The sequence below is a fragment of the Corythoichthys intestinalis genome, chromosome 2 (genome assembly GCF_030265065.1).
Source record: "Corythoichthys intestinalis isolate RoL2023-P3 chromosome 2, ASM3026506v1, whole genome shotgun sequence".
NCBI lineage: Eukaryota > Metazoa > Chordata > Actinopteri > Syngnathiformes > Syngnathidae > Corythoichthys > Corythoichthys intestinalis.
In genome coordinates this window covers 16,075,240-16,101,058 of record NC_080396.1, presented here as the reverse complement: position 1 = coordinate 16,101,058, position 25,819 = coordinate 16,075,240, and the positions used below count along the sequence as shown (strand labels likewise).

The 25,819-nt window shown below is 38.9% G+C and overlaps 2 protein-coding genes across 5 annotated transcripts; one reads left to right on the top strand and one right to left on the bottom strand.

Annotated features, from left to right (window-relative positions):
* The first annotated feature begins 65 nt into the window (after positions 1-65).
* Positions 66-14,872, top strand: ptpdc1b (protein tyrosine phosphatase domain containing 1b). Of its 3 annotated transcripts, none has more exons than XM_057817675.1 (10): positions 66-629; positions 773-2,622; positions 2,872-2,959; positions 3,348-3,513; positions 3,601-3,681; positions 5,905-6,023; positions 6,089-6,226; positions 6,307-7,319; positions 13,508-13,690; positions 13,789-14,872. In XM_057817675.1, exons 3-10 carry the CDS (start codon positions 2,914-2,916, stop codon positions 14,095-14,097), a joined length of 2,055 nt encoding a protein of 684 aa, XP_057673658.1. In that variant the 5' UTR covers positions 66-629; positions 773-2,622; positions 2,872-2,913; the 3' UTR covers positions 14,098-14,872. The 3 variants fall into 3 exon arrangements, with proteins under 3 accessions (XP_057673658.1, XP_057673649.1, XP_057673666.1); XM_057817683.1 differs by having other exon boundaries at positions 68-2,622; positions 13,789-13,899; positions 13,963-14,869; XM_057817666.1 differs by having other exon boundaries at positions 66-2,622.
* Positions 13,301-25,642, bottom strand: fbxw12 (F-box and WD repeat domain containing 12). Of its 2 annotated transcripts, none has more exons than XM_057817705.1 (10): positions 25,504-25,642; positions 25,395-25,432; positions 24,669-24,819; positions 22,823-22,947; positions 22,405-22,611; positions 22,160-22,324; positions 21,854-22,064; positions 18,705-18,883; positions 15,745-15,875; positions 13,301-14,584 (listed from the first exon to the last, which is right to left on the bottom strand). In XM_057817705.1, the coding sequence occupies exons 2-10, from the start codon at positions 25,398-25,400 to the stop codon at positions 14,485-14,487; spliced, it is 1,275 nt and encodes a 424-aa protein (XP_057673688.1). In that variant the 5' UTR covers positions 25,401-25,432; positions 25,504-25,642; the 3' UTR covers positions 13,301-14,484. The 2 variants fall into 2 exon arrangements, with proteins under 2 accessions (XP_057673688.1, XP_057673679.1); XM_057817696.1 differs by having other exon boundaries at positions 24,669-24,835; positions 25,504-25,640.
* Between the last annotated feature and the right edge of the window lie 177 nt (positions 25,643-25,819).

The following is a 25,819-nucleotide window of genomic DNA, read 5'->3' as shown; positions in this document are numbered from 1 at the left end:
GTATATTTAGGACCATAGTTTTCTCATTTCGACATATTAAAACGTACGAAGCCCATATAAATACGTAATATGTAAAAACGTATAATGTCTGACCAAAATGTAAACAAACCTTAATTTTATTTGAAAGGCAAAGTCAATCAACTTCCGGTGCTTTCATGCAACGCGTAGCTACTTCAATGAAACAGCTGAGCGCGCTGTTTGAGAGCCCCCCGCCGTCAGGTGGGGCGGGAAGTACTGCATGTTGGGAAATGTAGTACTATTTTGGGCAATTTTAAAGCTAGTAAGGCAATAATAAACAACATTTCCCTCTACCCTTTGCGCGTTTGCTTATGTGGAACCCGGAAATGTTAATCGGCGCAGTCTGTTGACAAGCAACAGTTGATTAACGGCTGTGAAACACCATATGGCTGCCTACTGCCATCTGTTGGAAATATTATGAACCCGTTGAACGCGAGATGATGATGATAATGAAATATTGAAGGCACACAATATGGAGACGACGCCTTGCGCGGGTTTGGAAGGTGCTGTTAAAACGTAACCACGATACATATATGTGATGTTGATATATTTTCCCCAAATGCAAGTTCAGCAAGCTGGTACCATCTTTTTCTCACTTCCACAATGAAACGGTATGTTACACAAATCTGTTAAAAAATATATATCAAAGAATAGGAAAGCGGAAAAAATAATTGATATTTGTGAAAAACTGCGACTTTTTTGTGAATAGTTGCTTATAGTAATATTCATTATTTTTTTCTTCTCTGATGTGCAGTGTTTGGTCTGTTTATACCCCCTGGCATATTTGTGTTTGTATTCTTTTGTTTTTTGGTTTCAATTATTGATTTTTTTTTCTGTCTATTTTGTGTTTGCATTGTTGTTTATTCTGTCGTGTTGTTGTTAATAAAAATAATAATAATAAAATGTTGATTTTTAAAAAAAAAAATTATTAGCTATCCAGCTCCCTCTTGCGACGAGACGAAATTTCTTCTAAGTCAAAAAACAGTCATAGAACCTGGATCATACGTCAGTGTACACGACATATTGGATGTGGCAAAGCTGCTCCGAAACGAATGCAAATAAATGCATCCGAAATGACCCATTTAATAACCACCCCACCGCCATTCTAAATCTATCCAAGTACTTCCGCTGAAAATGTATGATTTTATTGGAAAGATAATACTCCCGTAGTAAACAATAACTATCAAAAGCAGTGGTGTTTTGAATTCTGAAACCCAGTTGGGCTTCCACTGCCTGAGTTTTTGTTTTGTTTGTTTTTAACTTTCCACCCCTCATGAGACCAAAGAGGATGCTCCTGTGAATTAGCTTTAACTGTCCAGCTCCATTTACGTCCTTTTTAATTCTTTAAATAATGTATTTGGTGCCTTATTTGTCAATCGCATTTAATTAGCGCTGTTTTGTTCTGTGTGGTGTCGCGTTACAACTCTACTATGGAAACGACTAATGTGTCACACGGCAACGGCATGACGTCATCTTTAATCGACGTCTCTAAGGAATGACGGTATCGAGGAGCGAACGCCTGATTTCCCCAAACAGTTCTCCGTCTTCGCTGCATGTTTCTTCGTTGTTCTCATCGATCACTTGGACAATCTCCGCAGGGAAGAGCTAACATGTAGAAAGGAACGAGGTTCGAGGACCGAGAAGATTGCAGAACCAAGAAATGGGATTTATCCGTTATGTGACCGCTTTAATTTGCCACATGCAATGTGGCGGGGATGTTGCCGTACGATTCATCGGAGATTGTAAAATAGATTATTTTAGGGTAAAATAGATAGATGGACATTTCAAAAGGTCTGTCAGAAATATATGATGTGAATGTTGTTTTAATTTATTTATTAGCACGATAAAATGTGACACATATATATAGTCTTCAAAAAATAATGGACATGTTTTTCTTTGCATTGAGTTTGTAGGCTTTATAGGTTGTCCAAATGATGGACATCAAAAACTGCTTTGTGTTTAACTAAATATGTGGAAACCAATCCGATTTCATTTTATGGCTATGTCACCTATGTGCTACTATTTGTAGAAATTATACCACTTTCATGACAGACATAATTTTATGTACATTATCTTTCCTAGTTAATTTAATCATGTAATTTCAGATATAAATATACCAGCAGATGATTGTAGCTCCACACATTGCATCAGGAAGCAAAGTTGACGAGACCATAGTTTGATTTTTGCTGAGGTGTGGGTACTTATTTTACACTAGTACAGTAATAAGATTAGTAGTCTAATCCCAGAGTAGACGGGAATAGCCAAACACTATTCCACTCTAGACTCAGGAATAAGAGGACGGACCAGAGGAATTTACATGGACTGCATCTTTCCCAATTTTCCCAGCCATTTTTTTTTAAATTCCCCTTTTTCCTGCACCTGACTTTTCATCCTGATGAAGTAGAGAATTTGGGAGACCACGCTATCCAAATGGACGGACACACCCTGACACAGAGATAATCTGAGGCAAATCAAATCAAGCGAGGCCAAAGGATTGACTTTCCACAGAGTGAGTGATAGCGTCACAGTTCGGGAGGTTGATGTCACGCGTTTTGGCAGCTGCGAGGCATTTGAGCCCGGAAATGGTGCTCACCTGAGTCACAGGTAATTATATTCTTGAATTTGTATTTATTGATTGTTTTCATGTTTACCACAATTTTCCTGAATGCGAATTTCATACACAAAAAATAATATAACAAATATTAATTCGATGTTTAGAGGCCTTAACGTGTCCCTGTAATTTCATTTTGGCTCAATGCAGTTATATTAGTGTGTATTTGAGATCCTCATGTGGTCCACCAGTGTTCAGGATTGAAAATGCGTATGATCCACATAGTGGATTTATGTGTACAGGCTCTGCTATGACTGTGGACGTCACCCTAACGGGAGATTCATATGGCACTCCATGAAAGGTCCCATGGGGGTGCTCTGATGGAATTCAGTAAGTTATTCTAATTGCTTGAGGGGTAGTTTGCATGTAACTGAAAAGGCTGAGTTCATATTATCATGTGCCCTAGTGTCAAATCCTGACAAAGATTAGTTGCTGTTTAACGTTGCATTCGTAGGAATAATTGATCGAGAATAAGTTTTCTTACACGACGAGTTTTGGCTGAAAGAAAACTTATTCTCCGTCAATAATTCCTACGAATGCAACGTTAAGCTGCAACCACCTAGACACCACTAAGTAATCATTTAGTACTTAAACATTCAGGTGCTTCAGATTAAACCCTTTGTCTCTATTGATAGAAATTTCCTTCTTTACTACTACTGTTGTGAATTATTTGATGGAATCGCTTATAAAGCATTTGTTTGATTTTACTCCTTTTCAGTCAGAGCTCCCAGGGCAAATTACACGATAATTGGAGAGGCGATTCGCTATGTCATCCCGGCACATATGCAATGTTCTATTGGCTGTGGAGGTCAAAGCTGCAAGTATGACAACCCAAATTACTGGCGTGATGACCAACAGGCAATTAAAGGCCTCTACTCATCATGGTACACGGCCCCATTTTCATTATTGTGAATGTGCTGCAATGTAGCATTTCTAATCTGTTGGTAGTAAACGTCTGCAAATTCTTTTAGGGTGACTGATCACCTCCTTGCAATGTCCAGACCCTCAACTGAAATCATTGAAAAGTATAACATTATTGAGCAATTCAAAAGGTATTTATGACTGTGTTTCAATATATCTCAGTAGCAGTGTTGGGCACGTTACTTTAAAAAAGTAATTAGTTATAGTTACTAATTCTTCCAAAAAGTAACTGAGTTAGTAACTGAATTACTCTATAGTAAAAGTAACTAGTTACCAGGGAAAGTAACTATTTCCGTCACTTTAAAAAGAAGTTGTTGTATGTCCAAGAATTTGAAATTTTCTGAGCAGTATTCGAGTCAGTTGAATAGAGAAGAACAGACAGGTAGTTGTGTTATAAAACCTTGTAATATTTATTGCACCTCAACTGCAAGATTTATCCTACATTTGAAGTGCAACAAAAATGAACAGATTTGAATTGCTTACCACAGATGTCAACAAAAGCTTTGCCCCAGGACATAAATTACACTTTAAATGCACGTTCTTAAATTTCGACCAATTTGAAATAGTGTTTATATCTACACCTCGAAAAGGACAAATTTTCCTCTGAATGCTCTGCCATCATATCCCTCTGCATTTGTTTTGATTGTGTGTTTGCCGCACGCGCTGTTCCGGTTTGTGTGTGAAAACACCGGCTCTGGAGTACATGCGCTATTAGGCTCGTGCGTTTACGTCACAGAATGGGGGATCACGTAAGATTTGACAACAACGCAGCTTGGGTTGTTCCGATCATGTTTTTTTGCTCCCGATCCGATCCCGATCGTTTTAGTTTGAGTATCTGCCGATCCCGATATTTCCCGATCCGATTGCTTTTTTTTTTGCTCCCGATTCAATTCCAATCATTCCCGATAATTTTTCCCGATCATATACATTTTGGCAATGCATTAAGAAAAAAATGAATAAAACTCGAATATATATATATTCAACATACAGTACATAAGTACTGTATTTGTTTATTATGACAATAAATCCTCAAGATGGCATTTACATTATTAACATTCTTTCTGTGAGAGGGATCCACGGATAGAAAGACTTGTAATTCTTAAAGGATAAATGTGACTTTGTATATTGTGACTAAATATTGCCATATAGTGTATTTGTTGAGCTTTCAGTAAATGATACTGTAGCCATTTAACTGTTCTGCCCAAATGCATGATGGGAAGTGCAACCATGACTGTGCGTAGTGGCACCAATTGATATATCTTCTCTGCGTTGGGAAATAACACAGGGTGTTAAGAAAAAGATCAACTACTACCTTTCTTCCCCACATTGCTTCCCACGATATTTCAAATTGTTGAGAGAGGGATTGTAAGGCTTTAGCCAATTAAAAAAAGGCTCCAAAGGCTGCCAAAATTCTCTCTACTCATTTTACGCTGCCTTTTAGCTCTATATATAGGTAAAACGGCGCCATTGTAGATTGAACGCGACAATGCGTGAGTGGGTTGTGCAGCGCATGCGTTAATTGCGTTGAATATTTTAACGTTATTACTGCCGTTAACGCGATAAATTTGATAGCCCTACTTTAGGCCAAAACTAAAGACTCTGGATGAGTGTAAGACATTTTGTCTGTATTGTTAAAATACAATTACAAAACAATTTAATTTAAACAAATATATATATTTAAAAAAGGCATGTCCGATATTTTTTTGCCGATTCCGATACTTTGAAAATGACGTGATTGGAATCGATCGGGACATCTTTAAACGCAGCCATATTGGAAGCAGGTCGCGGGACATTAAACTTTAACTTGCCAGTTCGATAAAGAGACAAACTCGTTACTAAGGCGAAGAACAGATATGTGATCAAACTTAAGGATGTGAACAATGTTGACCATTACTAGCAAGCCGAAGACCAATGGAGTAAATATGTCGACGGGCTTTCACAATTACGCGAAATGGACTTTCTGCTGTATTTATTGCTTGGTGTATGTTACTAAACAAAAAAGCGAAAAAAATCGCTACAAAGCTACGAACAGTTTTGCTGCGGATGGGTGCAGGACCTGCACATTATGACCGTATCAAACGGCAACTCCATCGTTCTTGCAATGGTAGGTTATGTGTGTTTACTATTTTCATTGCCATGAACCTGAAGTCTTGGATGACAAATAAACAGAGCAGATTAGACTGGCTATGGCTGGTAGTTTCTTGAATTCATTCAAAGTAATGCACCGCTTTTTGAGCCGTTACTGAAAAAATAACGCCGTTATTCCCAACACTGCTCAGTAGACAGTATGAACACACGCTGCCTGCTATGCTGCCTGCTATGCTAAACAAGTTTTTTTTTCCCGTTTCCCCAAGGAATGGCATTAAAACCGTGATCAATCTACAGATACCTGGTGAACATGCCAACTGTGGAAACCCTCTGGAGCCACAGAGTGGTTTCTCCTACAATCCAGAGGTCTTTATGGAAAATAACAGTAAGTGTGTTATAGATTTTGATGAGTGTATTCTGCTACTCAAGTCTTACTGCATGTAATTTCAGTTTATTTCTACAATTTTGGATGGAGTGACTATGGAGTGGCCAACCTTACGACTGTTCTGGACATTGTGAAGGTTATGGCCTTTGCTCTGCAGGAGGGGAAGATAGCTGTACACTGTCATGCAGGTCTTGGAAGAACAGGTAGTAGAGCTGTACATGGGCTATTCTATCATCATCATGGCACACAATATCACAATATAAGTTTTTGACTCTTTTCTTAGGTGTGTTACTGGCATGTTTTTTGGCCTATGCCACTAGGATGACTGCCAATCAAGCAATTTTATACATTAGGGCCAAACGCCCTGGTTCTGTTCAGACGCGCAGTCAGCTGACCTGTGTCCGTGAGTTTGTCCAGTTTCTTGGGCCTTTAAGGAGTGTGTTTTGTTGTAGTGAGCCTCGATCCCAACCTGTCACCTTGGCCCAATACCTCAATCGCCAGAGGCACATCTTGCATGGCCTTGAGCGTAAAGAATTGAGGCACCTGCCTAAGATTGTCCAACTTGTTTCCCGGCTCCTGTTGGATATCGTAGAGAATCGACAAGTGATCGAGGAGGACATTTTGGAGGCGCCAGACATCCAAGATATTGAGATGACTCTGAGCATCATTGAAAAGCTTGGACCTCAGTTTTCTACAAAGGAGCCTCGCTTACCAGGCTCCCCCACATTACCGAGACATTTTCATGAACCGCCGCTCTTCTACCACCGCAAGAGTCTTAGTTATAGTGAGTCTGATTTAAGACGTCTGGGCTCACAGCTCAACCTCCTCACACAACCCTTGGGCTCTCTCTCACAGGATAATATCGCCAGGCCCATTTCTCCATCTGTCTGTAGGGGACCTCCAACCCAATGGAAGAGTTGGAATAGTAACACATCTGACCTCTCCCAAAGCTCCACAGGATCACTCTGGCAAGTCAAGAATGATGAAAAGGATGGGTCCATTTTGTTAAAGAAAGTTAAGCAGATGCCCATACAACGCAGCGGTTCTGTTGGAAACAATGGGCCACTCAAAAAAGGTAGCATGCTCTCCAGATTGAAAGCAGAGCAAAGGGAGGAGTTGGCAGAAAACGAAAAGAAATCTCACTGTAGGGATGAAGAGCAGTCGGAGGTTCCATATATTACCCTGCAGTCTGAATTGTCACTGGAGGCCAGGAGGCTGCTGGTGGCACAGGCCCTAGCAGTGGACCTTTTCCTGGATGGGGAGCAGGAACACAGGAACAAAGTGTTAACATGGCAGGTAATTGACCAACATAAGTTTATCTTACCAATATTTTCATACAACCAGAAGAGGGTAGTAACGTGTTACATTTACTTGAGTAACTTTTTTAGAAATACTGGTACGTACTTCTAAGAGTAGTTTTACTATTACTTGAGTGTACTGTACATATTTGTGAGGAAGAAATGCTCCTATTACGCTGCTACTTCGCACTACACTATTTGTTACATTTTTTCTCTTTATTCTACATGTTAGATTTTACCCGAGACGTCAACAATGGCTCTACCAGTTTCACCAATGAAATGTCGCAACAATAATCACATGACTCCATTAAACCAATCAGACTCAAGCTTGCCCTTCTATGATCACTCCGGCCTGTTCAATCACGTGGCGTCTTTAAAGCACTGTAAAAAATTAAGTATTTGACATAGAGCGCTGCCGTTTACATGACTCGAAAGCGCAGATTTTAACCATTCTCCCAGTTTTTATTTGGCACCGACTGTTTTCCGAAATTTCCAGGTTCGCGGTGAATCGGTAACAGGCAAACTTTTGCAAAATAGACAATGTTTATTGATTAGAAAATGCAGAATAAATGAGATTTATTGATTACAATCCCACAAGAGCAAGCAACAAGCATAAAAAAGAAGCATAACAAGGGTAACGATGACGCTAAATTTGAGTTTGTCAATCCCAGAATCCCCGCGCTACGTTACAGCACAACCAGGTGTTCCTTGGCAATGAAAATCGCTTACCGTGAAGTCCGCCAGCGGGTCATGTACGGATCGCTTGGCTTTCTTCTTTCACCGCCTAACCAGAGCGTTGGCTCCCGCTCATTTGTCACGGTAAGCGATTTTCATTGCCAAGGAACACCTGGTTGTGCTGTAAAGTAGCGCGGGGATTCTGGGCTTGACAAAGGCAAGGCAAGGCAAGGCAAATTTATTTATATAGAACAATTCAACACAAGGCAATTCAAAGTGCTTTACATCACATGAAGACCATAAAAATCACATTTAAATCAACACAACGTAAAAACCAAGACAAAAGATCACATTTAATCACAGAATAAAAATAAATAAAAATAAAACAAAAACTACTACTAATAATAATCATTGAAATCAGCAATGGAGATAAGCACAAGAGGAATAGAAAGCAGATAGATTGAAATATATAGACAGTTATGGATATGCAGTGCTAAACAAAAGCGTTTTTAGCCCTGATTTAAAGGAGCTAACAGTTTGAGCATACTTCAGACGTTCGGGTAACTTGTTCCAGAGGTGAGGAGCATAATAACTAAATGCTGCCTCACCCTGCTTGGTTCTTGTTCTTGGAACATGCAGAAGACCGGTTCCAGATGACCTTAGGGGTCTAGATGTCTCATAGGAATCTAACAAGTCAAGCATGTATTTTGGTCCAAGGCCATAAGTGTTTTGTAGACGAGCAGTAGTATTTTATAGTCTATCCTTTGACTCACTGGAAGCCAGTGTAGCGATTTCAAAACCGGTGTAATGTGGTCCAGCTTCCTTGTATTTGTGAGGACTCGGGCTGCAGCATTCTGTACTAGCTGCAGCTTCCTGACTGATTTTTTATCAAGACCTGTAAATATACCGTTGCAGTAGTCCAATCTGCTGCAAATGAATGCATGCTTAAGTTTTTCCATGTCTTGTTGAGTCAGAAGCCCCTTAATTCTGGTTATATTTTTTAGGTGGTAATAAGCGGATTTAGTGACGGACTTTAAATGGCTATCAAATTTTAGGTCTGAGTCAATAATTACGCCAAGGTTTCTGACTTGATTTGTAGCTGTAAGTGACATTGTGCTAAGTTGGCTGCTTATCTTTGACCTTTCCTTTTTTAGCCCAAAAATTAACACCTCTGTCTTCTCCACATTTAACTGGAGAAAATTCTGGCACATCCATTCATTGATTTGACGAATGCATTTAGTCAGGGAGACTAAGGGACTATAATCATGTGGGGACACAGAAATGTACAGTTGTGTGTCATCTGCATAGGCGTGATAGGAGATGTCATACTGTTCCATTATCTGAGCTAACAGAAGCATATAGATGTTAAATAAGAGTGGTCCAAGAATTGACCCTTGAGGGACTCCACACGTGAATTTGGTTCGTTCTGACTGATAGTTTCCGATTGACACAAAGAAATCCCTATCATGTAAAGAGGATGTGAACCACTGAAGAATAGTGTCAGTAAGCCCTACCCACTGTTCCAATCTGCTGAGTAGTATGTTGTGATCAACCGTGTCAAATGCGGCGCTGAGATCCAATAGTAGCAGAACAGATGATTTGCCTGCATCGGTATTCCGATGAATATCATTTAGGACTTTGATAAGCACGTACTCGGTGCTGTGTTGTGGCTGAAATCCAGACTGAAATGAGTTAAAAAGATTGTTTTGCATCATAAAAGTCTGGATCTGTTCAAACACAACCCTTTCGATAATTTTCCCCAGGAATGTCAGATTTGATATTGGCCTGTAATTACTAATGGTTGAGGCATCCAGATTAGGTTTTTTTTAGGAGAGGTTTTATTACTGCAGTTTTTAAAGTCTGAGGAAACTCTCCTGTTTGGAGGGAAGTAGAGGGAAGACAAACTCAAATCTAGCGTCATCGTTACCCTTGTTATGCTTGTTGCTTGCTCTTGTGGGATTGTAATCAATAAATCTCATTCTGCATTTTCTAATCAATAAACATCGTCTATTTTGCAAAAGTGTGCCTGTTACTGTTTCACCGCGAACCTGGAAATTTCGGAAAACACCGACTGACCACGAAAAATAGGAGATGTGATCCTTTTAATTTCATAAGAGGAAAAATATTTTCTCCACTTGAGGGCACGCATGCTCTTTTGACAAATGCTGCTTCATTTCTATATATATTTTTTCCATCGCTAGAATTTAATGACGTTTTTTATATTATTTTGGCTTAGTGTGGTTATGTAGTAGGTTATAGTCTTCTTCACAGTATAATAACAGTTCATACAGATAACCCTGTGCTGAGAAAATATATATATATATATTTTTTTTTTTAATCAAACATGGTAAGCAGTTACGCACAATGTTACTCATTACTTGAGTATCCTTTTCACCACTTTTTTTACTTGTACTCGAGTACATTTTTGGAATGACTACTTTTAGTTGAGTAATATTATTTTGAAGTAACACTAGTTTTCTTAATTTTTGGCTACTCAACCCACATCTGTTTACAACAATGGTTGCATTAGTTTTTGTTACATCCCATAGTGAAGTCTCCCCGACTAAATCAGGCTTATCAGATGCAAGAGAATTTATTAGCTGTGTTTTTGATCGTGTAACCAATTAAGTACAGTACTCACAATCTGGTATCTGCGTAAGCAAGTTTTGCATTCTGAAAAACAGGCTAAAATCATTTCCTATTGGAACAGAAAATGATGGAAACCTGTGGCTGGAGCCAATGATAAAGGATAAGATAGGACATAAATTTATTATTTCAGAGCATTGAGATATCATTCGAGGTACAGTCCGCTGAAGAGAATAGATACAACAAACGCGTATAATATGGGTAGTCAGAAGGTGTCTATCAGATCGCCACGGAAGACCCTTTTGGATCATGAGCAGAAAAAAACTAAGGGGGAAGGAAGAGGACTGTTCAGTTTACTCTCATTTAAATTGTACTAATCCTGATAAAGAATACATTTTAGGAAGTATGGCTTCAGCCTATCACGTCATCAACCTGTAGTTATGCTCATTAGAAGAGCATACAAATAAAGTCTGCTAACATGCTTTCCAAGTTTGGTCATGTGACATTCCATGTAGCGACTAATTTATTCATTTAAAAAATTAATACAGGCCTAATATTGCGGAGTAATCCCTAAAAATGCAGTCAAAAAATTGGCAGGTATGGAAACGGTCACATAACGGCAAGCCTGTAACTAAAAATGACTAAAAACATTTTATATTTACAATCATCCCTGACAATGGGAATGAGGTAACTAACAAACTCTCAAAGTGATCATGTTTCTAATTAAATATTTTTATTTCAGGTCAACTCGTCAGATATAGTATTTAAAAAATGAGTGAAGGAATCTGACCTTTTGGCCAGATTGTCGGAATCACGCCAGCTTAACCGCTGGAACCGCTCTAGCGCAATTCCGACAACCCGGCCAAAAAGCCATACTCCGCGCATTCACCTTAGTTTTACCTCTTGTACTGACTATTCTAAAAGCTGGAAAAAAGCTTCGAAACACAAGTTGACTATTTATTTCAAGTCGGCAGTGATCATACAGCACTGAGAGTCCCAGGCGAGGAGGCAAACTGGTTCCAGGCTCACCATATCACAAGTCAACAAAAGATTCCCGAGAAAAAAGACGACGACTACTTAAGCATTCAGTCTTTTAAAGGCTCTGGTGAGGCTGTGGTCCAGAAAGAGGGTGTGTTTCGGGGGTTGTTTAGATTATTCTCTGTTGTAGATTGGGTAGAAGAGTTTCGGGCGTTACTGTTATCAGGGCAACGAGAGTTGAGGATTTTGCCATCTCAGCATCATGTGAGTGCTGAGTATCAACTTCTCAGTCGCGGGTTCCTCGTTATCAGATGTTCTTTGTGGCATTCTTCTGGACTGTCCATTGTTGGCCTCCAGGTACAGCTGTCTTGTCCATACCCTGCTTGTCTTGCTCAGTCAGCTGCTTGATTTGCACATAGAGCCCCTCGGTCAGAGTGACATTCTTGATGTTTGTCTTCTCCGGATATGATAAGGCTGTGCTGACGCCACACTCTCCTTCACATCCGGGCTCTTTTGTCCACCCCACATTCATTCGGCCTTTCATACTTTAAATATAGTCTGCTTGTTTTCCTAAACTATGGTTAAATGCCTTTTTATTATAAAGTCCCTGACAAAAGTCTTGTCGATTATCCATTTTGTAGAAACAATTGCTAATAACCTGACTTTTAATTATTCAACTGGCTTCAGAAATGGCTCATATGAAAGCTAAGACCCTCCCAAATGATGTTGAATGTACAAAAATATATGTTTCACTGAAAAAAGATTTATCATTTAATGAATACATAAAGGCCATATTTTGGCAAGACAAAAAAGTTTTGTCGCCTACAGAAAGTAGTGTGAAAATTGAACAAAAATGTACTTCAAATACAAAATTAGGTTACATAACATGAGCGAATTAAGTAGTGTTGCGTAACCGAATTAAGTAGTGGTGCTACCATGATTTTGCCCCCACTAAACTTCACTGTTTTCTGAGTGAATCTCGGATCCATGCGGGCTCCAGTAGATCTCCTGCAATATTTGCGGCGACTGTGGTGCCACACATTTTTTTAATTGTCTGCAAACTGGTGGTGGCAAAATCATGGTCTGGGGTTACATCCAGTATGGGGGTGTGTGAGAGATCTGCAGGGTGGAAGGCAACATAAAAAGTCTGAAATATCAACAAATTTTAGCTGCCTCTTACATTCCTAACCATAAAAAGGGACAAATTCTCCAGCAGGATGGTGCTCCATCGCATACTTCAATCAAGATCCTCCAGGACTGGCCAGCCCAGTCACCAGACAAGAACATCATTGAGCATGTCTGGGGTAGGATGATAGAGGAAGCATGGAAGACGAAACCCAAGAATGTTGATGAACTCTGGGAGGCATGCAAGACTGCTTTCTTTGATGTTCCTGATGACTTCATCAGTAAATTGTATGAATCCTTGCGGAACCGCATGGATGCAGTCCTTCAAGCCCATGGAAGTCATACAAAATATTGAATTGGGATCTCACAGCACCACTACTCAATTCGCTTATGTTATGTAACATATTTTTGTATTTGAAGTATATTTTTGTTCAATTTTCACACTACTTTCTGTAGGCGATAAATCTTTTGTCTTGCCAAAATTTGACCTTTGTCTTTATTAAATGATAGATCTTTTTTCAGTGAAACAAATATATTTTTGCACATTCAACATCATTTGGGAGGGTCTTAGCTTTCATATGAGCCATTTCTGAAACCAATTGAATCATTAAAAGTCAGGTTATTAGCAATGGTTTCTACAAAATGGATAAGCGACAATACTTTTGTCAGGGACTGTATTGAGTGTGTTAAAATAATACAGTCAAACAGTAAATACATCAAAAGATACTATTCCCTTCATAAGGCTGCGGGTTTGCCACTAAACAGCTGACGGATCAATACAAAAGTGTCGAATCTAATTAGCAAGCATTTGTGTGCTTGTAGGCTGAATTAAATCAAGGCGGTGCATGGGAAAGGCTATGCATGGAGCGGGATCCCTTCATCCTTACAGGTCTGATGTGGGCATGGTTAGAGCAGCTTAAAGAGCCAGTCATCTGCCTTCAAGATGTCATATCCCTAAAGCCTGACAACATTGATGCTCAGACTGTCCTCAACACATTTGGTCAGGTAAAACCTTCCTGTTTCATTACAATGGACAGTATACTGCACACATCCAGGTTTCAGATTCCTTTTTTTCAACCGATATTATTTGCTTCCTACTTTAGGCACCCAAGGAAACACTGCTATGCATACTAGACTGTATGGCTCATCTACTGACAGTACCAGAGGAGGTTGAAAATGCATTCCTGAATCGTGCAATCAAGGCTTTTACTTGGGTAAGACTACATGTGAATTCAATTAGTTGTCATCAATGTCAAATGATGTTCACACTTCAACAGACGGAAAGCAATTCCAACAATGGAAGCCAAGTTTATGAGTCCATGACTAGAGTCCTACGGTGTGTCCTCGAGGACATGAGATGTGTTGCCACCAAAGAAGAAGAATCTACAATGTCTTCTTTTTCTTTTGTGTAGATACTTCTATATGTGGAAACGTGGAGGAGACTTTGTGCCTTATATTTATTATATTACCAATGTTGTGAGGTGAATAGTGGTACATACCGTCTTAGCATTTCTGTATTCCACACTGAGGTAACTCAATGAAGAACAATTAATATGCAATGTATACTGCCTTATGACTGGTCAACTTCAGTTCCAGAACTAGTCAAGTATCAATATACAGTACTTTTCCAGGTTTATTGTAGCTCACATTCCACTATATCAATGCCTTTAAGGTAACAATGTTATCTTTGTGTAAATAACCAAAGAAGGTAAAAATAAAAAAAAACACGCATAATTTACAGTGAATTATCTTTTTGGTGGCTGTGCAAAAAGTACATATAGGCAATTTTTTGTTTAGGCTCAGGAGGTGAATGTATAAGCTTTTAAAACATCTCTGCCATCTTTCCCTTGGACTGAACCAACAATGCTGGAGAAGTCACAGGAGACGAGGCTGAAACCTCTAAAAAGCAAAGGACACAAAGCAGAGCAATGTAATTAGATGCAATACAGTTCCTGACAAAAGTCTTGTCGCTTATCCATTTTGTAGAAACAATTGCTAATAACCTGACTTTTAATTATTCAATTGGTTTCAGAAATGGCTCATATGAAAGCTAAGACAAAAAATATATTAGTTACGCTGAAAAAAGATTTATCATTTAATGAAGACATAAAGGTCAAATTTTGGCAAGACAAAAGTTTTGTCGCCTGCAGAGAGTAGTGTGAAAATTGAACAAAAATGTACTTCATATACAAAAATATGTTACATAACATAAGCGAATTATGTAGTGGTGCTTTGAGATCCAAATTAATATTTTGTATGACTTCCATGGAGGCAGCTAAGATTTGTTGATATTTCGACTGAAATATCAACAAATCTTAGCTGCCTCTTACATTCCTAACCATAAAAAGGGACAAATTCTGCAGCAGCATGGTGCTCCATCACATACTTCAATCTCTACCTCAAAGTTCCTCAAGGCAAAGAAGATCAAGATCCTCCAGGGCTGGCCAGCCCAGTCACCATACATGAACATTATTGAGCATGTCTGGGTTAGGATGAAAGAGGAAGCATGGAAGACGAAACCCAAGAATGTTGATGAACTCTGGGAGGCATGCAAGACTGATTTCTTTGATGTTCCTGATGACTTCATCAATAAATTGTATGAATCCTTGCCTTACCGCATGGATGCAGTCCTTCAAGCCCATCGAAGTCATACAAAATATTAAATTTGGATCTCACAGCACCACTATATAATTTGCTTATGTAACATATTTTTGTATTTGAAGTACATTTTTGTTCAATTTTCACACTACTTTCTGCAAACTTTTGTCTTGCCAAAATGTGACCTTTATGTCTTCATTAAATGATAAATCTTTTATCAGCGTAACTAATAATCTTCTTTCCGTGAAACAAATATATTTTTGTACATTCAACATCATTTGGGAGGGTCTTAGCTTTCATATGAGCCATTTCTGAAACCAATTGAATAATTAAAAGTCAGGTCATTAGCAATTGTTTCTACAAAATGAATAAGCGTCAAGACTTTTGTCAGGCACTGTACTAATTTAGGCCACTTTTTAATGTTAAACATCTGTACTGTATGCCTAAATGTCAGAACCAACCTGGACATAGTGTGAGACCCTCCCAGTAATGAGTATCGACTTTCCAAGACCAACCCACGATCCCTGTCATGTTTCCAAGCAAACACGTGCAAGGAAAGGTCCTGAGATGCCGTTACCACACGAAAGCTGTCCTGTGAAATGACACCCTCATTATTGTTTAAATACTTTGCCCTTTGCATAATACTGGTATACAGTTACCAGCCATAACCCGCACAATAAAATTAAAGAAGTGAATTAGAAATTCTGTCTTAATAAAGACAAGTCTACATTTTGGTTGGAAACAACTTCCACAATATTGTCACATTTTCATACTGTCTATCATGTCATCATTGCCATCATTTCCTCCTCTCTGAAGTTGATATTTATTAACTCATCGGTTGCAGTTAAAGATGATAGACCGGTTGTCTGCAACCCAGGGCTCTGGAGCCCCATGCAGGTCTTTAGCACTACCCTATTGGCTCCCTGGAGCTTTTTCAAAAATGTTTGAAAATGGATAAAAATGGGGGAGGGAAATATATTTTTTGTTTCAATATGGTAGGAGGACAAACATAATTCTAATTCATTAACAATGTAATAAAATTACATTTGAGGCGGCATTGTACAACAGAGTAGTCACATGGTGCGTCACTCTATAAGATGCACTGCAGCGAAAATAAACCATATTTTCCGCACTATAAGGCACACCTAAAAGCCTTACATTTTCTCAAAAGGCAACAGTGCGCCTTATACTCCCGTGCGCCTGACAGTGTTGGCCAAAAGTAATTGCACCCCTGCAATTCTGTCAGATAATGCTCATTTTTTCCCAGAAAATGATTGCAATTACAAATGCTTTGGTAGTGATATCTTCATTTATTTTGCTTGCAATGAAAAAACACAAAAGAGAATGGGGAAAAAAATCATTGTGAACTTTACACAAAACTCCCAAAATAGGCCAGCGTTCTGACAAATTTTGCACCCTCATCAGAATTTGCAACTGAAGTTTTTGTAGCAGTGAATAAGCCCTTTTTTACATTTAGTTGGACTCTGAATGTTATCCAAAGGTGCTGAATAAACAAGCTACACTACCGTTCAAACGTTTGGGATCTAAGCGACCCCAAATGTTTGAACGGTAGTGTACATCATACACATACATGTGCAACACGAATATGTTGTAAATTAATGCTTAACGACACAGCGAAGACGTTAACAGTGAAAGCTGTGAGCAGTTGTTGTGTGCAGTTAACATGGCAGGACTAACATCCAAACAAGGTAACTCTGTCCTGCAGTCCGAGGGTACAACAGTGTCAACCCGTACTATCCGTAGGCGTCTGAATGAAAAGGGAAGACCCCACTTCTAACATAGAGACATTAAAAAGCCAGGCTGGAGTTTGCCCAAACTTACCAGAGTAAGCCAAAAACGTTTTGGAAGAATGTGTTCTCTGGTAAGATGAGACAAAAGTAGAGTTTTTTGGGACAAAGGAAAGGAGGCATTCAAAGAAAAGAACACTGTCCCCACAGTCAAACATAGCGGTGGTATCCTGATGTTTTGGGGTTGCTTTGCTTCGTCTGGCACTGGCTTGCTTGACTGTATGCATGGCATTATGAAGACTACCAAAAATTTTTGCAGTATAATGTAGGGCACAGTGTCAGAAAGCTTAGAGGTCATGGGTCTTCCAGCTGGACAATGACCCAAAACACACTTCAAAAAGCACTAGAAAATGGTTTGAGAGAAAGCATTGGAGACTTCTAAAGTGGCCAGCAATGAGTCCAGACCTGAATCCCATAGAACACCTGTGGAGAGATCTGAAAAGGCAGTTTGGAGAAGGCTCCCTTCAAATCCCAGAGACCTGGAGCAGTTGGCCAAAGAAGATTGGTCTAAAATTCCAGCAGAGCATTGTAAGAAACTCATTGATGGATACTGGAAGCGGTTGTTTGCAGTTATTTTGTCAAAAGGTTGTGGCTGTGGTATCCTGATGTTTTGGGGTTGCTTTGCTTCCTCTGGCACTGGACGGCTTGACTGTATGCATGGCATTATGAAGTCTGAAGACTACCAACAAATTTTGCAGTATAATGTAGGGCACAGTGTCAGAAAGCTTAGAGGTCATGGGTCTTCCAGCTGGACAATGACCCAAAATACACTTCAAAAAGCACTAGAAAATGGTTTGAGAGAAAGCACTGGAGACTTCTAAAGTGGCCAGCAATGAGTCCAGACCTGAATCCCATAGAACACCTGTGGAGAGATCTGAAAAGGCAGTTTGGAGAAGGCACCCTTCAAATCCCAGAGATCTGGAGCAGTTGGCCAAAGAAGATTGGTCTAAAATTCCAGCAGAGCATTGTAAGAAACTCATTGATGGATACCGGAAGCGGTTGTTTGCAGTTATTTTGTCTAAAGGTTGTGATACCAAGTATAAGGCTGAGGGTGCCAATACTTTTCTCCGGCCCATTTTTGGAGATTTGTGTAAAATGATAATGATTTGTTTTTTCATCCTCTTTTGTGTTTTTTCATTGCGAGCAAAATAAATGAAGATATTACTACTAAAACATTTGTAATTGCAATCATTTTCTGGGAGAAATTGAACATTATCTGACAGAATTGCAGGGGTGCCTATACTTTTGGCCAGCAGTGTAGCTAATATAGATACATACAGCATGTGTTGCCTTCATTATAAGGCTTTTATTTTTTTGCGGCTCCAGACATATTGTTTTTTTTTTTTTGTCTAATTTGACTCTTCCAACATTTTTGGGTTGCCTGCCCCTGTGATAGACAAACCAAATCAGCTCTAAAAATGAATTGTTATAACACTGACCACAGCATTTTTTCATATTACAACTTACAGTACTGAAACTAAGGAAACAACAACTTACCTACTGCCGTAACCCTTTTGTGTTATTTAATAAGTTACAAGGAAAACTTATGCTTTTTTGAGCAACCTTGAGTAACTAAAACACAATCACCCCAAATTTTGAAAAAAAAATCTTACCACACACATTGAAGTGATTGGCATCATATGCTCAGTAAAGCTCGCAAGTAAGGAACCTTTCATAGAGTACATCCAGAGCTGCTTATCAACGGCCATCACAATGGAGTTGCTGTCTTTAGCCTCAAGAAGAATGTTTGAGGATGCCCCCATGGGCAAGGAAAAGGACTCGACCTGTTGGACTTAAACAAAAAGAGAACATTTATATATTAAAAAAAAAAAAACTGTAATACTTCTAGACAGGGGCGCCGTATAGGGGTGAAAAGTGATACTGATCTAAGGGCCCATGCCCTGAAAGGGGCCCCACAAAGAAAATTAGAACATTAGGTAATTGTTTGCAAATTTAGATATTAATCATTATAATTTCAATAGGAATAAAACGAAGGGTTTATTTTTCTTGTTTCGTTTTTGGCAAAAAGTAAACACGCAGAGAGCATATGTATTGCCAGCCACTGCCCCCTTACCCCCATATTTTCAAAATGGTAAATGGTTTGGCCCGCCCTTCTATCAGACCGGGAGCAGCGGTGCGCATTTACACAAGTCAATGACTCTGAGTGCGCGAAGTGAGGTACTGCAGAAATGTTTTCAAAACAAAAACCGGGTTTTCAAAAGAGGGAAGAAAAGAAAGCAAAACAGGAGATGGGTAGAAAAGGCCAACAGGATGTGACAAAGTACTTCACAAGGGAATCTTGGTGTCTTGTGTCAGTGTAGTACTGAAAATTAACCTGTTATCCAAAATTAATGATCGAAATAATGACGGCAAATAATGACGGCATTCTTTTGGTATCCTACAGATGTTGAAAGTTGGTGAGGAAATGTTCTTTTTTTTTTTAAATCGGCTTGAATCCAGTTTGTCAAGAATTGAATTTAGTTTGTCATCAATTGAATTTAGTTTGTTAACAAGGGACCTCGCTTCGGAGCTGTAGCCTATAGTGGAGATCACAAGTTTCCAGATGAGGCTAAGCCTACTCCATAATGAAATACTGTATTTGTTTGCTAGCTAGTGTTTGCTACACTTTTAGCTTACATTTTATCAGTACAGCAGGCAAACCCTTAGCAATCTCTTAATACTGAAACAGTTGTATACTGTATACCAGGGTTCACTAAATCCGGATCTCAGTGCCACTTTTCCTGTCGTGTTTTCCATGTCTCCCTACTCCAACACACCTGAATCAAAATAATCAGGACCATTATCAGGCTTCTGGAGAGGTTGGTGATGACATAATCATTTGATTCAGGTGTGTTAAGGGAGAGAGACGTGGAAAACATGACAGGAAAAGTAGCACCAAGGTCCGGATTTAGTGAACCCTGCTGTATACTGTAGTATAGTGAAGTTAAAACATTTATTCTAAGTCATTCATTAAGGTATTTGCTTTTTGAATATTTCTAATAAAAATATATTTGTATTGTAAAAGATGGCGTTCAGTACATTTCCTATAGATGATATCAGTCTATTCATTATTGCTCTATATGCTGTATGTTTACATAAATATATTTTCATCTTAAATTAATGCAAAAAATGCACAAATTTCTGTGTAAAGATTCACCAGAATGCAGGAAATTATGTAGTTGATACGCTAAATGTGTGTGTGTCACGGCACTGGTGGTGGGGCCCAAAGTGATATCTTTTAATGGGGCCCAAAATCCCTGGCAGCGCCCCTGCTTCTAGATGTACTGTAGTTAAGATGAAACACACATTGTACAAAATAATTGCTATCCAGACAGATGCCCCTCATCTATATGTATGATGCACAACAATAGTGACTTCAAAGGCAGATGTCTATGATTATTACTTCCTTTACATCAGGGGTCCCCAAACTATGGCCCGCCTCCACATTTGGTCCGGCCCCCTAAACAATACCAGAGAGCATTTTGATTTTTTTTTTTTTTTCCAATAGTGATATTTATTTCCTGGCTTTTTTCTGTGAAGAACCCAGAGAGGTTTATTTGGTTATTATCTATTTAAATAATAGTATTATTATTATTTATTATTATATATTATTATTTTATTTACCTTAATTTCCCGAATATAACGCGCACTTTTTATCCCCAAAATCAACTTGTAAAATCATGGTGCACATTATAAACAGGTACATGGATAGAGACAGAAGTACATATATGTATATATATATATATATATATATATATATATATATATGTAAAAAACGATTTTTTTCTATTGACATGGCCACATTGTGTGGAAGAAACTTATGCGGCGATCTGTTGCCGACCATTACCGTACCGTCACCATTTTGTTTCGGTAATACTTCACTCTGATCGGCCGAATGATTTTGTCCATGTTAAATTTTGCTTTTTTTCCCCACTCTTCATAAACCACAGAATTTAGTTTCCTGAACTCATTTGAGTCAACGTTTATTGCAGCTCCGCAACTCGGACCATAACAAACGTAACAACACAGACTTCCTGTGTGTGTTCGTCAACTATATCTGTCCCTCAGGAAACTCAAACATAAATAACAATAGTTCCTATTGTTACTGTCGTGTCGACAGCAATGAGCTCTCTCGGATTTCCGACTTACGTTCTCACTTTCATTTTACCTTATCAATCCATGGAAGAAACACTTATTCATCATAATGAAACGAGCAAGTTATACAGCAGCCTTTAAAAGAAAAGTCACATCTGTTTTGTTTTCTCCTAGATTCTGGTAAGTTGGAGAAGTTGTCAAATCATATTATTACCGTAAATATTGTCAGTTTATGGTAATGTTTTGAACTACCAATATGCTATGCTTGTGCTGTGTTTCACCAGTCAGTAAAATGACATTTCTGTATCTGTACACGAGCTCGGTTTTCTTGTATTCTTCTATTTATTGGTGCTAAAATTAGGGTGCGCGTTATAAACGGGTACAATAATTTTCCCTAGATTTTACAAGTAAATTTGGGGTGCGCAATATACACGGGTGCGTCTTATATTCGGGAAATTACGGTACTTTTGTTCCATTAAGATCCCAAAAAGGGTTATTTGATAGTGGCTTTCTGAAAAACAATACATTTTTACATTTAGGCACTCCTGCAATCATCACACTTTTTCTGTTACAAACTGACCCCGGCCCCTCATCAGAGAAGGGAAAAGTTATGTGGCCCTCACAGGAAAAAGTTGGGACCCCTGCTTTACATAGTGCCGTTTCTCACCTTGGATCTGGGACGTGTACTTTGACTTTTTAATGCTGACATTGAAGACAGTGAGTGCTTTGTTGTTGCTGCGCTCATTGCAGTGGACCATGGCCAGTCTGGCAGACTGCGTGGGGATGAAGACTGCCGCCTGGCACCCTGTGACCGGCACAAACTGGCACAGTGGTTCTTCGTCCTCACACGGCGAGGTCAAGCTATCTGTATAAATCACCTGCAAATGGCCCATGTATGTATGTAGAAAAATGCTATTATTCCATCACAGCAAATTCTGAGACAGTTAAGTCACTGTCCAACAAAATGACCGACCTTCGGACTTAAATCAACATTGTCCTTGGAGCCAGCTATGATCCATTTCTTGTCAGGAGAAACCAGTAGTATGTTGACTTTAAAGCTGTCACATATCATTATACTGGATCTTTCAGTCAGAGCTGTTCCAGCTAAAGTGCACAGTGAACCCAGACTCTTTCCAATCTAGACAAAAATATGAACACCATTACTGCAAAACTGTCATTGGAATGAATGTTTTGAATATGAAAAGCGAGGATACACACAGAGAGAAACCAATCATTGTCCTTATTATACTGTAGCAATGTACAGTGCGTGGATGCAGCAGAATTAGACGCCACCTCTTTGCCAGTCTGACCTTGCCAGACCTTGATCAAGCCGGTGGAGTCTGCTGTGATGACAAAGTCATGTTGCTCATCACTTATGATGCTTGATAAAGGACCCTGCTTAGCACTGCACCACATGAGTTGACCCTGAGAAGAAATAATAACAAATTAGGTCACCCCTTTCAGTCTGAGGATGTCCCTTGTTTGACATTTGAGAATTTACATGTTCAGGATGTTTTAAGAAAATGTGGTGAAATAATACATTTCATAATTATAATAATCATATAATTTGACAAGGTTGTGTCATTATTTTAAAAGTCATGTTTATATGTTGAAATGCTGGAGATAGCCTACTGACATTCTGGATATTCCATGCCCGGACTGTACCATCAGTAGAAGCACTGCAGACTGTGTCCGGGATGTGCCACAGCTCAGGATTTAGTGGTGAGCTCTTTTCGAGGTAGACCAAGCCCACTATTTGCCCTAATGGAATACTAAGAGTCAAACTGGAGTCGTGACATGAAATGGAAGTACAGAACTACAGTGGGGCAAATATGTATTTAGTCAACCACTAATTGTGCAAGTTCTCCCACTTGAAAATATTAGAGAGGCCTGTAATTGTCAACATGGGTAAACCTCAACCATGAGAGACAGAATGTGAAGAAAAAAAAAAACAGAAAATCACATTGTGTGATTTTTAAAGAATTTATTTGCAAATCATGGTGGAAAATAAGTATTTGGTCAATACCAAAAGTTCATCTCAATACCTTGTTATGTACCCTTTGTTGGCAATAACGGAGGCCAAATGTTTTCTGTAAATCTTCACAAGCTTTTCACACATTGTTGCTAGTATTTTGGCCCATTCCCCCATGCAGATCTCCTCTAGAGCAGTGATGTTTTGGGGCTGTCGTTGGGCAACACGGATTTTCAACTCCCTCCACAGATTTTCTATGGGGTTGAGATCTGGAGACTGGCTAGGCCACTCCAGGACCTTGAAATGCTTCTTACGAAGCCACTCCTTTGTTGCCCTGGCTGTGTGTTTGGGATCATTGTCATGCTGAAAGACCCAGCCATGCTGATAGAAGGAGATTTTCACTCAAAATCTCTCGAAACATGGCCCCATTCATTCTTTCCTTTACACAGATCAGTCGTCGTGGTACCTTTGCAGAAAAACAGCCCCAAAGCATGATGTTTCCAGCCCCATGCTTCACAGTGGGTATGGTGTTCTTCGGATACAATTCAGTATTCTTTCTCCTCCAAACACAAGAACCTGTGTTTCTAACAAAAAGTTCTATTTTGGTTTCATCTGACCATAACACATTCTCCCAGTCCTCTTCTGGATCATCCAAATCCTCTCTAGGGAACCGCGGACGGGCTTGGACGTCTACTTTCTTCAGCAGGGGGACACGACAATATTGTCTCTGGTGTCCTTCGACAGCTCTTTGGTCTTGGCCATAATGGAGTTTGGAGTGTGACTGACTGAGTTGTGGACAGGTGTCTTTTATACCGATAATGAATTAAAACAGGTGCCATTAATACAGGTAACGAGTGGAGCCTCGTTAGACCTCGTTAGAAGAAGTAGGACCTCTTTGACAGCCAGAAATCATGCTATATTTTCCACTCTAATTTGGAAATAAATTCTTTAAAAATCAAACAATGTGATTTTGTTTTTCTTCCACATTCTGTCTCTCATGTTTGAGGTTTACCCATGTTAACAATTACAGGCCTCTCTAATCTTTTCAAGTATGAGAACTTGCAAAATTGGTGGTTGACTAAATACTTATTTGCCCCACTGTATATATTTAGTGTTTCTTTTTTTGACGACTTTATACTTTTTACTCTCTACATTTGAAATTAGTTACCTGTAATTTCTAGTCATTGGTTTTGTCATTGTAAGACGTTTCCTTCTTTTTAGAAAGGTAAAGTCATTTGGTACTTTGTGCATCCTGAATGCTCACTTGGCCAATCAGAGCAAAATGTTTAAAATTGAAAAAAAAAATATAGACGTCCAATCCATTTGAATTGAACAATCCAAATGGATTGGACGTCTATTGCTGTCAGTGACAGTTAAGCAATTTACTCAAAATATAATGGTTTTATTAAAAAAAATAAAACAAGTTTTGAAAAGGTAAAAACAAAAAACAATGATAATAATTTAAAAAAAAAAAAAAAAAAAAAAGAGAAAGAATTGATCTATATCAGACCTGTGTGGCCTCGGAGACTTCTGCAGGTGTAGTCCCCAGTTCTCCCTTCCTTCATCTTTGTCTCCAAATGGGATCGGCGCAGGAAGTATGTCTTCCATGAGTTATTCACGACAGGGCTCGCCAACACAGCCTGGCTACAAAAGCCCCACCGCTGCAAGCACATCCTCCTGATTAGGAAACACTGATGTAACACTTCTGTTCTGATGGTATTGGAATTCCTTTGATGCCTTGATTGACATTCAACAAATGTACATAAACCCATGAAGGAATATATGGACACAAAAACAGTATTAATGAAAATATACACGGTATATAAAATGAAATTGAAAAATGCAAGTAAAAATGGGAAAATTTATTTTTTTAAAATATATAGGAAAAAAACAAGTAAAACTACACATAAAAAAATTACATAAAATGTAAAAGAAAAATGATTTTTTTTAAAAATCACAAATAAAAAGGAGGAATTTTAAAATATTCCATCCTTTTATTTTTCATATTTCCCACACAAAATTTCTTGCATTGAAAAAAAAGTTTTTTTTCCCCCTATTTCTTTATATTTAATTTTTGGGTCCTTTTATGTTATTTTATTTAGGATCTTCCAACTATCTTCGTGTATTTTTCAAATTAATTTTCCAATTAAAAAAAAAAAAAGTCCAAATGGATTGGACGACTATCACCGTCATTGGCAGTTAAATGTAATTTCAAGCATCGATTCGTGAAACTCACCTCCATAACCACTGAGTTTCGGCAACCTCATGCCAGTCCTGGAAAAAAAGACGAAAGTTTGTGTTGTTGTGGTTGTGACAGGTTCTTCCGCATGTTGAAAGCGCCTTACCTTACATACGCTCGATGCCTTTATTAGATCTCCTTCGGTCAGAAATGAAAATATATGGATGAGACAATCGTGTGTCAAGTTCCGAGGGTCCATGCTGGCAATTGGCATTCAAACGGCTACTTCCTGTGAGATAAAACCAGGAAGAAATCAATAAAGTCCTCCCCAGCCGCCATTGTTTCCTTGGCCAGTAGATGTCGCCATCGTAACAGAAAATTGGTCCACAAGAAGGCCTCGGCGTCTTACGTACCAAAGGAGACATACCGCGTACGAAATAATAAATACAATTGCAAATAAAAGATAAGAAGATTAAACGCAC